The following is a 13,784-nucleotide window of genomic DNA, read 5'->3' as shown; positions in this document are numbered from 1 at the left end:
TCTCCCCAGTGTGGGTTAGGCTCTGGGAGACCTAGTGCTAGCCCAGGCGCTCCTGTCCCGGGCCTTCCAAGGCTTCTCCACATCCTCTGAAGCACCCTATGCTCCACTTCCTGTAGGCATTGATTTGGCTTCCCATCCCACTAGGTCCCATATCTTCATCTCCATCCTGCTCCTCATCACTGATCCCACATTTATCTTCTGTACAATAGATATCTGGAGTTCCACACCTCACATTGGGGAAGGAGAGCAGGCTGCTCCACCTCCTGCATCCTAGCAGGGACATTACAGTGACCATAATTTCAAAAGTGGGTTGTGAGTAACTTTTGGGAGGTCTGTTTCAAGTTTGAACGGTCATTAAGTGACTGGCTGTAAGCCGAGGACTACCTGAACTACTGGAAGGAAAACAGCGTTGGGTGCAAAATATTACTTTCAGCAATGCCTCAAATTTTAACAGGAGTTATTAGGATGAATACTTTTAAATTGCCCTAAAGAGGAATACTCACTACAAGTAGTCCTCAAATTATGACCAGTCACTTAGCAACTGCTCAACATTATTATGACACGTTCCCAAAAAGTTATTCGTGGCCCAGTTTCAAAGTTACAGCAGCTGAAGAATCCACATGGTCTTTTGCCATTATGACTGTCTACAGGGATGCTGCAATGCTCACCCATCCACCCATTCCATCCCATTGAGTCTGTCTATCCAAGGGAGGCCAATTCTAGTGGGCATGAATCAGCTGGAGCTTGCAAGTTTCCAGCTGCCTCTCTACTCAGCAAACATGGGGAGATCAGGCCATCTGGAATTTACAAACTCCAGCAAGCAAGGGGAGATCAGGCTGGCCGTAGTTTACAAGCTTCCAATTTCTTTCCTATCCAAAAGCTTGCAGGATTCAGATTAATCCAGAGCCCAGCAACACTCAACTTAGCTTTCTGTTTTTTTGCAGCTTCTGAGAGAGGTGCCCAGCCTGATACAGGATCTGCTTTCTTACAAACCTAGCCTTGTGGCAAAGCAGGTGTTATTTTCATAAAGGTGTACAGGATTCCCTTTTTTAAGGAAGCTCCATAAACTCCACAAACAAATGGAACCTTCTTTAAAAAGAGTCTCTACAATGTCACAAAAACAGAGCCTGTTGCAAAATAGCACAAGGGTGCCATAAGGCTGGGTCTGTAAGAAAGCTGATTGCTGAAGACTGCAAACTCTGACCTGCCTGATCTCCCCTTGCTTGCTGGGTGAGAAGGAAGCTGAAGGATTATGGGGACCCTGAAGAGTGAGAAACAGAGCACAGGGTGCCTCAGAGGATGTGAGTAGCCTTGGAAGGCCCAGCCAGGCAATCTTGGGTCTATGTAGGCCTCCTGGGGCCTCCACCATCTCTGAGACACCCTATGCTCCGTTTAACAACCTTTGGTTTGTTTAACAGTTTTATCAGGGAGAGCAAGGGGTGGGGTCATTAAGCAAGGCCTTTGCAACATGCATCCCTAATAGGCAGGCTCCATCATGTTCATATCTCAAGGACTACCTCTAATTACTTTTTGTCTTATGTAACATTTTAAATCTGTATCTTATATAAAATGTCAAATATATTTTACGTATACTGTATACATGTATGCTCTACATTGTTCTGAAGATCTGAGTAGCAAACATTCTTCTATTAACAACAACAACAAAACCAAAAAGATAAAATTCTGACTGGCAACATGCTAATTCTTTTGTCTTACTAATCATTGACTATTCTTTGCATGATTACAGAATTGGCTTCCCAAACTTAATTTCAAAGTAAACATTTGTATAGAATACTGTCTTATGTCATCTCTATTTGCCAAATTATAGTTTACATGTAGATAGCCTTTTTCTGAAGCAGATTAAAGCATTGTTATCAAATTTATTTTATGTAGCTTGATATCTGTGGCTCTCTAAAGATAGAATTGTTTATGCGTGTGTGTATATTCACATAGTGTGGAAAGCGAGGACTGCTTATCCTTGGGTTACCTGCTGTGTTTGAGGCTACAGGAAACCAGATTTAATTTGCATGGGCATTGAACCAGGTATAGAGGGAGTTCTGTTCTTAGATTGTCATCCTGTCCACACCCTTTCCTGGAAAGGTCTGGTCATGGTGTTGCATCAGCGGAGTGAAAGTCACCTGGCACAAGTGATGGAAACTATACTTATGCCAACTTTCCACTAATGGAGAATTGCCCTGTTTCTGGAAGTACCTACACGCATGAGGTAGTTGTTGCAAAACAAAGTTTTGCCCCAAAGTTTCTGCTTGTTCTGTTTCTTGGCTGAGTTTTGGGGATTTTTCCAGAAACTTAGTACACAGGGATAGATACTTCATTCAGATTCTATTAATGTGATATTAAAGAATTATACTATAAAACGTATATAACTTAACATTTTAATACTTTAATTTTTATAAAATAACAAAACCCTTCTTCTTGGTCGATCGGGTCCGGTTCTATGACTATACGGTTACCTCCAACTATCGTCACTTTACTTATCACTACAACCCTCTCCTAACCTACTACACCTTCTTGGTAGAGGAGGTCTTCTGTTTTAGTTTTTTATGGATCCAGCAGATCTTGATGGAGACAAAGATGAAGAGGCTGTAAAAACTATCAGGTTGGTTAAATAAAGATATTGCACTTGGGATACATATATAATACACCCTTACACATCATCCACTGCTTCCATCTTTCTAACTCTAATATTAAAGACAATATACTGTGCAATTTATACTTTTGTTTAGATGGTTTTTGACCAGTAGTGGCTTTAAAAATAGTTCATTAAGAGAAGTAACATGGAAATATAAGAGGCAACATGAAAAATAATTTGTTTTACAGGGTAAGTCATGGAAAATGTGATCTGGATTTATGTGACCGTTTTATTATGCTGATTCCAGTTCAAACTCATTCCTAATGCAAGTAAATTAATTTGGAAGAAAATGTAAGCAAGGAATCAGTTTTTACAATGAATGTATGTCTTGTTTAGTCAGGTTAAAGGAGCACAGATGCAAATCAAAAAATAAGCTATTTGTACTTTATATGTGTGTACAAGTTGTAATGCAACTAATATGCTCTAAAATTATTATTGAAAAGGTAGAGGTACAAGTGTAGTTCATGGTACAAAACTACTTGGATAAATTGCTCATTTTTAATTCATTACATGGCCATATAAAATGAATATCTTGGAATTTATTCCAAATTATACAGTCGTAATAATGAAAACTGATTTTTCAGAATGACATTATGAAGACAAAGTTTGTAAGTTTATACTGTAACATTTGCAGAAGTACTATCTCTTCATCTAAAATAAAAGTTCCTTTTATCTGCGGTGTGTTTTAAATCCTCTCTACGTATAAGGAGGGCTTGGCTTGAACAAACGTAACAGAATGCTCTCCTGCTGTGAATGTAGAAATGGAAGGTGACCTCTGGGTCTCATGTACAATATAGACCTTTATAGTGCTTGTTTCACCATGCAAAGGAAAGTTGAACGCAAGAGAATTATTTTCATTTATACAGGAGTTCTGTCTACTTACTGTATTTTTTGATTTAGTGCAAATCCTTTAATTTGACTAGAAATATTTGCAATCTAGTTTATATCCCATTTTGGGAACAAAAATGGTACATAACAGCTATTTTTATCCTAGCAAGATATTTTAACTGTTTTGATCATATAATGCAAAGATGCCCAAAACTGGAAATAGAAAAAGGTCTTCAGGTCATGGACAAGCTTGTCCAGATTGCACAAAGTAGCCAAAGAGATTGCTTGTACACTCATTCCAAGCAAATGGCTGATGAAGTAGTTCCAATTAATTATCAGAGAGATGCTTCCAGCCCAACATGCTATATAGCAGACTAAGAAAATCATTTAGGCATCAGTGCTGCCTGCTGCATCGCTGGGATGATACATGATTGTGCAATTTATTATTGTTCAACAGCCCATCCACAAGCAATAACATTCCATTAATGAGAGTTGTACAGTCGGTCAAACACACAAAGAGGAAGAGCAGTACAATGGTAAAAGAAGGATGGATGGTTCACTACACAAGTCGAGACAACCTGGTAAGTAATTAAGCTGTCTTCTTGGTGAAAAACATTGTATTTCCGAGCGCAGGACATTTTGTATTCCATTCAAGAGATGAAACTATTAGCTGCTTTCCTGCAGAAAGATAAAAACTGAAAGACAAGATGAAAAACAAAACAAAACAGAATTACAGGTGGAGACTAATCTAGATCTCCCCATCAAATTCTGTGAATAAGACAATATGATGAGACCGAAAAGTTTTGTATCTAAGCATCTCCTGAGGCACAGTGGTTCAGTGGCTTAATGACACTGGAGATGATTTTTGCTCTGGCGGTTCGAGTCCTAGCACTGCGTTGTGGGGTGAGCTCCCATCAATTGCCTGAGGTTCTGCCCATCTAGCACTTTGAAAGCATGTTATATGCAAGTAGATAAATAAGTACCACTTCAGTGGAAAGATGAGCCAGTGCTTTGTGCAGATGGTCAGAACCCTGCTGATGCTGAACGTTTCTGGATGCAACGCCTGTTTGCCAGGTGACTTTGGCAGAGGGAGAAGGCTCTAGATCAGGGGTAGTCAACCTTGGCTCTTTTATGACTCGTGGACTTCAACTCCCAGAATTCCTGAGCCAGCACAGCTGGCTCAGGAATTCTGGGAGTTGAAGTCCACGAGTCATAAAAGAGCCAAGGTTGACTACCCCTGCTCTAGATGATGCTTCAGGATGCTGTTAGTTTTTCTTTCTGGTGTGAAATTAATTCACCTCCTGTGGTGCATCTTGGAAATCTTGCAAGTGTGAATGGAACAGGCAGTCTTAGGCAGCCAAATAACTCCTCTATATCAGCATTGTAGTCTCCTGGCTAAAGTAACATCGCCATATGCTAAATAAATAATAATTTTGAGGCATGTAATGGCTTTCTTGTATCACATAAAGACTTTTGTAAAGCATTGTGACCATGGTGCAGATACCTAATGCTGTTGCCTTGGATTATGAATTGGGTTTAGCTCCTTGTGCCAGAAAATGGCATAGCCAATACAAATTCTGTGGTCATTTAATAACTATTTTCTGCAGCAGTTCAGGAATGTTTAGGAATGTTTAATTTAGGAATGTTGTAATGCAGATGTAATCCAAACACAGGCGGGACTGTTGAAATCTTTGAAATTGATTCAAGTAAATAGTGTTTTATATGCTACATATATAAATGTACATATACATATTTAGCTGGTGAGAGTTTGATTTTAAGATAGGCAGCTATACAAATGAAATGAAAAATTGTTTCTTAAAACAGTAACTGTACTTTGTTGCAGAGAAAAAGGCATTACTGGAGATTAGACAGTAAATGTCTTACGCTATTTCAAAATGAATCTGGGACAAAATATTACAAGGTAAGAGATTACCCAAATCTCATCTCCTCTTTAAAATGCTATTTGCCTATTATCATTTCATTTTAATTGCTTTTTGCTAGATTACGTACAATTTAAAACTGTTAATATGTCATAGACGTACTTATAACAAGATGCAGTTTTAATGTTTATCTCTGGCGAACTATTTTCTGTTTTGATTGTGCATTACATATTATAATTTATATAGTTATAATCTAATAGAAAGAAATGAGAAGTGTGAAATACAGATAGTCCTCAAGTTGCAACAGTCTGTTTAGTGACCATTCAAACTTACAATGGCACTGAAAAAAGTGACTTATGACCATTTTTCACACTTACGGCCTTTGCAGAATCCCTGTGGTCATGTATCAAAATTCAAATGCTTGGCAACTGATTCATATTTATGACAGTTAACGGTTGTGGTGTCACAGGGTTATGTGATTACCTTTTGCAACCCTGCGACAAACAAGATTCACTCAACAACCATTTTACTAACTTAACAACTGCAGCGATTCACTTAACAATTGTGGCAAGAAAGGTTGTAAAATTGGGCAAAACTCACTTAGCAAATGTCTCACTTAAGAAGAGAAATTTTGGGTTCAATTGTGGTCATATGTCGAGGACTACCTGTATTTTGTGGGGAAAAGGAATATTTGTATCAGGAGTTAAGTTGTGGGGGGTTTAAAGATATGACTATTAAGGGAACTGATGGTTTTGACCTGTGACATAAATAGCTGTGAATAAGGGGAACCTGTAAAGCAGTATTATAAAACATGTATAAATAAGCATATACGCACAGATAGGCCATAGTCATACAGCTAGTCCTTGACTTGTGACCATTTGTTTAATGATTGTTTGAAGTTACGATGGCACTGAAAAAGATGACTTGCGATCAGTCCTCACCCTTATGACTGTTGCAGCATCCCCACAGTCACATGATCAGAATTTCGGCATTTGGCAACCAGCATGTATTTACGACAGTTGCAGCATCTGTCACATGATTGCCATTTGTGACCTTCCCAGGGGGCTTACAACAAGCAAAATTAAAGGAGGAAGCGGGATTCACTTAATGACCACGTAATTCCCTTAACAACTGTGGCAAAAGTTGTAAAATCAGACATGATTCACTTAATGATTGTATCACTTAGCAACAGAAGTTCTGGTCTCGTTTGTCATCAGAAGTTGTTCACCAAGGAGATGAGCAATTCTTTCCATTTTTAATATAACAGTTTTACAGTGCAGATAATCCTTGATTTATGACCACAATTAAGCCCAACATTTACGTTGCTAAGTGAAACAATTGTTAAGTGAATCTTAGGATCTTTCTTGCCACAGTTAAGTGAATTACTGCAGTGGTTAAGTCAGTCACACGGTTGTTAAGTGAATATGGTTTCCCCATTGACTTTGCTTGTCAGAAGGTCACAAAAGGTGATCACATGACCCTGGCACACACTGCAGCTGTCATAAACATGAATCAGTGGCCAAGCGTTTGAACTTTGATACGTGACCTTGGTGATGCTGCCACAGTCGTAAGTCACTTTTTTCAGTGCTGTTGTAATTTTGAACGGTCATTAAATGAACTGTTGTAAGTTGAGGACAACATGTAATGATCAGATGCTACCAAATAATTTGCTAAGGAATTAAAATAAGATCTTATAGCGTAGTGTAACCTCAAAAGTGAAAGGTAATTTCAATATGTAGCTCACCATTAAGCAAACTGGTACATTTGATGGTGGGAACTTCAAAGGTAATTAAACTTTCCAGGCTGCACAAGAGAATTCCAAAGGCCATTCACTGGATACATTAGTCTAATGAAAAAATACCATTTAGGTTTTTAACAAGACATAACTTAATTGGTTTGCCTTGCTGAGATGTTTTGGGTTCCTTGGAAGTATGAATAAGGAATGGGAATAAGGGTACCTACTGAAATGTTCTTAGCTGAGAGCATTAATATTTACCTTTTCACATATTCTTACAAAGAGGTCTCCCTGTTAAGAGTTTTAACATTCTATATTTTCTGCAGGAGATTCCACTTTCTGAAATTCTTCAGGTGACTCAGCCACGGGATTTCTCAAATATGATGCAAGGCAGCAATCCTCACTGTTTTGAAATAATAACTGACACAATGGTATACTTCGTTGGAGAGAACAATGGCAGCAGTCACCATAGCCCTGTTTTGGCTGCTACTGGAATTGGATTGGATGTAGCCCAGAGCTGGGAGAAAGCTATTCGTCAGGCTTTAATGCCAGTCACACCTGAGACCAGCACTTGCATTGCTACAGGACAAGGAAGAGATCACAGTAAGGACTGAAAAAGGCTTGCCTTTTTCTTCATGATGATCTGCTAAATGAAAAGTACTGTCTTTAATATTGTGGGTTTCTTTCCTAGTATGCAAAATAAATGGCATTGTTTTATATGTAGTAGTTTGAGTTACATCACAAGTACCAACCAATTTATTACCCTGTTTTTTTTAAAGTACATTCTTAAGCCATTCAATAAAAAGCTATATTTTCAGAAGAAGTGTTTAGTGGCTCTCTTGCACAATATGGAACAATTTACCACTATTGTTATCTAAGCTTTACCCTGAAAAGATGCTGCTTGCATTTCTTTCTTCATCGTTTCAATTTATCTCATCAAGAGATAAACGTAGGCCCATATTTCATATATGTACATTCATACTTTAAATTAGATTGGCAATTATTACCATAACACATCAGATGATCTAATTATTGTCCTATCAATAGTATCCCAGCAATGGCTTGCTAATTTTGCATGAAATTGCTAGGGTCTTCATTCAAACATGAAACTTTATGGAACACCATGTGAGTAATACCTTGTTTAAAAGAGGGATTATATGTTTTTTCATTGCAGAAGAATTATGTGTCAGCATTTCTGTTTCAAATTGCCAGATCCAAGAAAATGTGGTAAGTCAACAAAATATAAACAAAATATGTCCTACTAATCGTTCAGTATTAATTGCTCCTTGGTGGATATTTTATATCGAAATCAAGGATGTTGGAAATGTAAAGGAGCAATTTTGTTTTCTTTTTTTAAATAAACTAACGTGCAGTTTATTAAAAAAAAAGATTAAGTCTGTTATGCATTTTTAATAACAAAAAATATATCATGAGAAATCTTGTAAATGGTACATTTCCTCAAGTGCAATTTTCATGAATTGGATTAAATATACAAATGTTCAAACTTCAGATATCAAAAGCAATATGTTCTTGCATGTCTGAACAGTTTTTTTTACATAATTCATCTTCAGAACCTGTATCATAGCTCTTCTCTCTTTTAGCTCTGTGACGTATAGTTGACATTCCAATTTCTGCTATGGTGTCATTTTATCAAGTGAGTGAACCTAATATTTGCTTTCTTCTGTCTATATCCTTTTTCATAGGATATAAGTTCAGTGTATCAGATCTTTGCTGATGAGGTACTTGGTTCTGGTCAGTTTGGAATTGTGTACGGAGGTAAGTTTGAATAAATATAGCATGTGTGAAATATTTTGCCTGTAGGGTTTATATATAAAACAGACTTGCTCCTTATTAAGGGAAATATACTGTTACAGAAAAACTATGCTAATGGTGCTAGATTAATGATGTGTGATATATAGCAAAGATAGAGGTTCAATTCCAACTGTCTAAAAAAATGATGGGAAAATGCTGGAGAACTTCTGCCAGTGACTTTAGGCTATTTTTTTTCCAATCTGGAACTTTTAAGATCATTAAGATAATATTTCCTAAAATTGGGAAGTGTAGTTTTAACACTTCTGAGAGTCACAGGTTGAACAAGGTAGCTGTATATTGCGGCCGCGCGGGCGGTGTTGGGAGGGACTCGTCACTCCCACGTTACGCCGCTTCTGTGCGAGCTGCATTGGCTACCGGTGGCCTTCCGGGTGCGCTTCAAGGTGATGGTTATTATCTTTAAAGCGCTCCATGGCACCGGACCTGGTTACCTTCGAGACCGCCTCCTGCCACAGATTACCCCCCACCGACCTGTACGCNGTTCCAGCAAGCGGGACTGGCCTAGGGGATTTTATAGGGGTTTTAATTACTTTTAAATTTGACATTCTCAAATATTTCATTTTAATTAAATTTTAACTGGGTGTAATATGTTAGCTTTTTATCATTTGTCAGCCGCCCTGAGTCCGAAAGGAGAAGGGCGGGATATAAATACAATTAATAAATAAATAAATAAATAAATTTTACAAACTATTTGGGCAGTGGGCTGACATGATATAAAACAGCTTCTTTAACCTGATATCTTTTCATGGTTTCTTTTTAGCAAATTCCATATTACAACTCATTTCTGCTGCCGTAAGACAGTTTGTTTTTTTTATAAATTTAGTAATCTGATTCTTTGGCAGCTCTGCTAATCAGAAGTGCTACTTTTGTTCTTAGAAATATATATCTGATAATGATTTTTATTTCCATATAATTAGCAGTGTCTTCTATAGTTGCCTTTTACTGGAGTGAAAAAAGTATCTCTCATCTACATTAACATATTTAAGGCAGCTTTTTCATAGCTTGTATACCATAGCTCAGGGGTGTCAAACTACCGGCCCGCGGGCTGGATGTGTCATGCTGAAACTGCACCCACCCCATTGCCAGCAATGGAAAAAAAGTCACGATACGTCGCGACACGTCACGTGATATTGCGAGTTTGACATCCCTGCCCTAGCTTGTTATAGATCCAGCAGTACTGAATAAGGAACTCCAGATGAGGTCTAGGACTCTAAAATAGTAACAGTGCAAGTGACTTGATATCACTTTGCTTAACATTCTCTGCGCCTATTGCGAATATGTGAATATTCTGTATACTCCTTAAATAGAATCATTAGGTGTTATAACATTATAACAGGCTTTTCTTTGTTCATAGATCCCAATATTCTGTAGAATTGTATATAAAGCAGTTCTTGAAAACATAGACCAACATGAAAAGTACATTTGAAAATGAATAAAGTGCCTTTCCATTTAACAGCTAAAATACATCTGTTAAATGGGATATATATCCATATTTATAAAATAGTACATCAGTATATCTTCTAAAATGTGTACATTTTGGCTTCTAATGGACGAAGAGAAAAATTTAAATATATCTTTCTCAACTTGAATATGTAACAGTTTGTGATGGAAATAACTGCCTGAAGCAGAAAGTTCAGGAAGAGTTTTTACATTATATGGACACTCTATAGAAGATCTCCAAGGTCCCTTTCAACATTGTTATTCTGTTAAATCCATTAAACACATGTTATCATTGATACTGCCTCTTTGTGCAAGATTACCTGAGAGACTTCTGCTTTCTCTTTTCTCTTTGTATTTGTGCAGGTAAACATAGGAAGACCGGAAGGGATGTGGCAATTAAAGTCATTGATAAAATGCGATTCCCTACAAAACAAGAAAGCCAGCTCCGCAACGAAGTGGCCATTTTGCAGGTACAAAAATGATGTGAAACTGCATCACTGTGTGTTTTTTTGAATTAGAAATTGTGAGTGTATAATAAGTATCTGTGTTGAGATGTAATTTCTTGGTGGCTTTTTTGGGGGGTGTATTTCTTTATTCCTGGTAAATTGCCTTTTGACCTGCTTATCAAAGGAACCATTGTCCTAAGTATTACAAAGGATTATCGAGTGCTTTTGACATAGTAAAGTGAGTTTATTTATTTGATAGTTTTTGAGTCAGTACTGTACTTTTCCTTAGAATTTGCATCACCCTGGGATTGTAAACCTGGAATGTATGTTTGAAACTCCTGAAAGGGTTTTTGTTGTGATGGAAAAACTTCATGGCGATATGTTAGAAATGATTCTTTCCAGTGAGAAAAGTCGGCTTCCGGAAAGAATAACCAAATTCATGGTCACTCAGGTGGGTCTTTTGTTTTCAGTCGTATATTTGCTTTCCTAGTGAGAGAGTCTTCCTTATTGTGGCCTGTCTTTGAGGAAAGCCCAACTATGATGGGTGTACAGGTAGTCCTCGACTTAACAACAGTTCATTTAGTGACCATTTGAAGTTACAACTGCACTGAAAAAAGTGACCTATGACCATTTTTCACACTTATGACCATTGCAGCATCCCCAGGGTTATGTGAACAAAATTCAGACGCTTGGGAACTGACTTACATTTATGTCTGCTACAGTGTCCAGGGGTCATGTGATCCCCTTTTGCAACCTTCTGACAAACAAAGTCAATGGGGAAGCCAGATTCACTTAACAACTGTGTTACTAACTTCACAACTGCAGCGATTCACTTAACGACTGCAGGAAAAAAGGTCATAAAATAGGGCAAAATTCAGTTAACAAATGTCTCACTTAGCAACAAAAATTTTGGACTCGATTATGGTCGTAAGTTGAGGACTACCTGTATACTCTCTTTGAATGGCCTCAAAGATATGATTACTCCTGTCTGTTTAAAAAAAACAAACGATGCCAAGTTTTACTTTACAATCATATCATTGCTGTTTTTAATATTTTGTGTTGCTTGTTTAATCACTTTATATGCTTTAGAGCAGGGGTAGGCAACCTTGGCTCTTTTATGACTCATGGACTTCAGCTCCCAGAATTCCTGAGCCAGCCATACTGAGGGAAAAGGGAGAGGTTTCCAAGCTGAGCCATGCTGGCTCAGGAATTCTGGAAGTTGAAGTCCACGAGTCATAAAAGAGCCAAGGTTGCCTACCCCTGCTTTAGACTAAAAATGTTTATCTTTTAAATTGAATCAAGAGGGCTTTAATTCAAAAGGCTGTATGTAAATATAAGAATAATTCTGGTGTATATGAGGAAAACATTACCTAAATAACAATCTTATACTTAGCAAATGTTATTCTTGATTTAAAAAGCATGTCTTTCCTTTATTCAGCATTTGCTGAATATTAAATGCACATAGGCTGTATTAGACAAATATATGTGAAACAATGTTACTTTTCTTCCAAAGAAAAATAAGTGTGTGATGGGTAATCCTAATTGGGGATTAATATCCTAATATTGTATTCATTGTATACTTAATAGGAATGGTAAGAGATTGAGATGTCATGCCACTATGAAGAAGTTATTTAGCTAGTTACATTTGGAAGTAGCTAAATGTAACTAGTTGAATAATGATGCTATCTCTTTGGGAAGCTGGTTTAGTACCCATCTTCTCAATTCTTTTTTTTTAATTGATGGTAGAATTCTGGAATTATTCCAACAAAAGAATGCATTTGTTTTTAGACAAATATGGAATTGAAGAATAATCTACTGGACTTGTAATGTTTGTTGGGTTTTTTGTATAGAACTGATTTTGAAAATACTTGTTTCCTTTTTTAAAAGATACTTGTTGCTTTGAGGAACTTACACTTCAAGAATATAGTGCACTGTGATTTAAAGCCTGAAAATGTACTATTAGCATCAGCAGAACCATTTCCTCAGGTGGGTAAGGAAATAAGTATTCTTTGTATAGTTGTCTGTTGTGGAAGAGAAAATCTAGAATAACATTTAATCTTTTTTCTTAAACTTTCCAATATTTTTAGTGATTGACAAAATTATTATTTATAGCTAGAACATTTTTTTCTCTAGTTTAGCTATGTTTGATTTGGGAAAAAGTTACATTATGTATTGAAAATATATTTTTCCTGGACTGATGTGCTCATCCTCCAATAGAATTTGAAAAAAAAATAGAAGGCTTAATCAAGCATAACTAATGCAAAGAAACTGTTATAATTTTTGCTAATTATATTGACCATATTTCATGTTTTTAAACACTCCATAAATCAGCCATGATAGTTGGTTTGTAAGCTAAGTGCATAGTAACTTAAGTAAAAAGCATTTGTTTTACAGGTAAAGCTGTGTGATTTTGGTTTTGCACGCATTATTGGGGAAAAGTCCTTTAGGAGGTCTGTAGTAGGAACTCCAGCTTATCTTGCCCCAGAAGTACTTAGAAGTAAAGGCTACAATAGATCGCTGGATATGTGGTCTGTGGGTGTCATCATCTATGTGAGCTTAAGTGGCACATTTCCATTTAATGAAGATGAAGACATAAATGATCAGATCCAAAATGCAGCATTCATGTATCCACCAAATCCCTGGAAGGAAATATCTAGTGAAGGTAAATATCATCAGAAAACTTATATTTCATATTTTCTGTATATTCGTAAAGTCTATAGCAGACATGTCAAACATCTTTAAAGCGCTCCATGGCATCGGACCTGGTTACCTTCGGGACCGCCTGCTGCCTCAGATTACCTCCCACTGGCCGATACGCTCCCACAGAGAGGGTCTCCTCAGGGTGCCGTCAGCCAGACAGTGCCGGCTGGCGACCCCCAGGGGGAGGGCCTTCTCGGTGGGAGCCCCCACCCTTTGGAATGAACTCCCCCCAGAGATCCGGGTGATTCCGGATCTCCCCTCCTTCCGCCGCGCCC

General features: G+C 37.5%; 1 protein-coding gene across 1 annotated transcript in view; it reads left to right on the top strand.

Moving 5' to 3' along the window:
- Positions 1–13,784, top strand: part of PRKD3 (protein kinase D3) — a 39,635-nt gene that overhangs the window by 20,493 nt on the left and 5,358 nt on the right. The window contains exons 7-16 of the mRNA XM_015816504.1: positions 2,556–2,617; positions 3,936–4,059; positions 5,322–5,399; positions 7,420–7,696; positions 8,268–8,320; positions 8,797–8,869; positions 10,727–10,833; positions 11,099–11,260; positions 12,697–12,795; positions 13,204–13,471. Of these exons, the coding sequence (XP_015671990.1) occupies positions 2,556–2,617; positions 3,936–4,059; positions 5,322–5,399; positions 7,420–7,696; positions 8,268–8,320; positions 8,797–8,869; positions 10,727–10,833; positions 11,099–11,260; positions 12,697–12,795; positions 13,204–13,471 (1,303 nt within the window). The remainder of the gene's footprint in view (positions 1–2,555; positions 2,618–3,935; positions 4,060–5,321; positions 5,400–7,419; positions 7,697–8,267; positions 8,321–8,796; positions 8,870–10,726; positions 10,834–11,098; positions 11,261–12,696; positions 12,796–13,203; positions 13,472–13,784) is intronic.

Source organism: Protobothrops mucrosquamatus, unplaced genomic scaffold, assembly GCF_001527695.2.
Source record: "Protobothrops mucrosquamatus isolate PMUCROS unplaced genomic scaffold, P.Mucros_1.0 scaffold461, whole genome shotgun sequence".
In the NCBI taxonomy this organism is placed as follows: domain Eukaryota; kingdom Metazoa; phylum Chordata; class Lepidosauria; order Squamata; family Viperidae; genus Protobothrops; species Protobothrops mucrosquamatus.
Note: the sequence above shows the minus strand (reverse complement) of the source record. Positions and strands in the feature narration are given on the sequence as shown.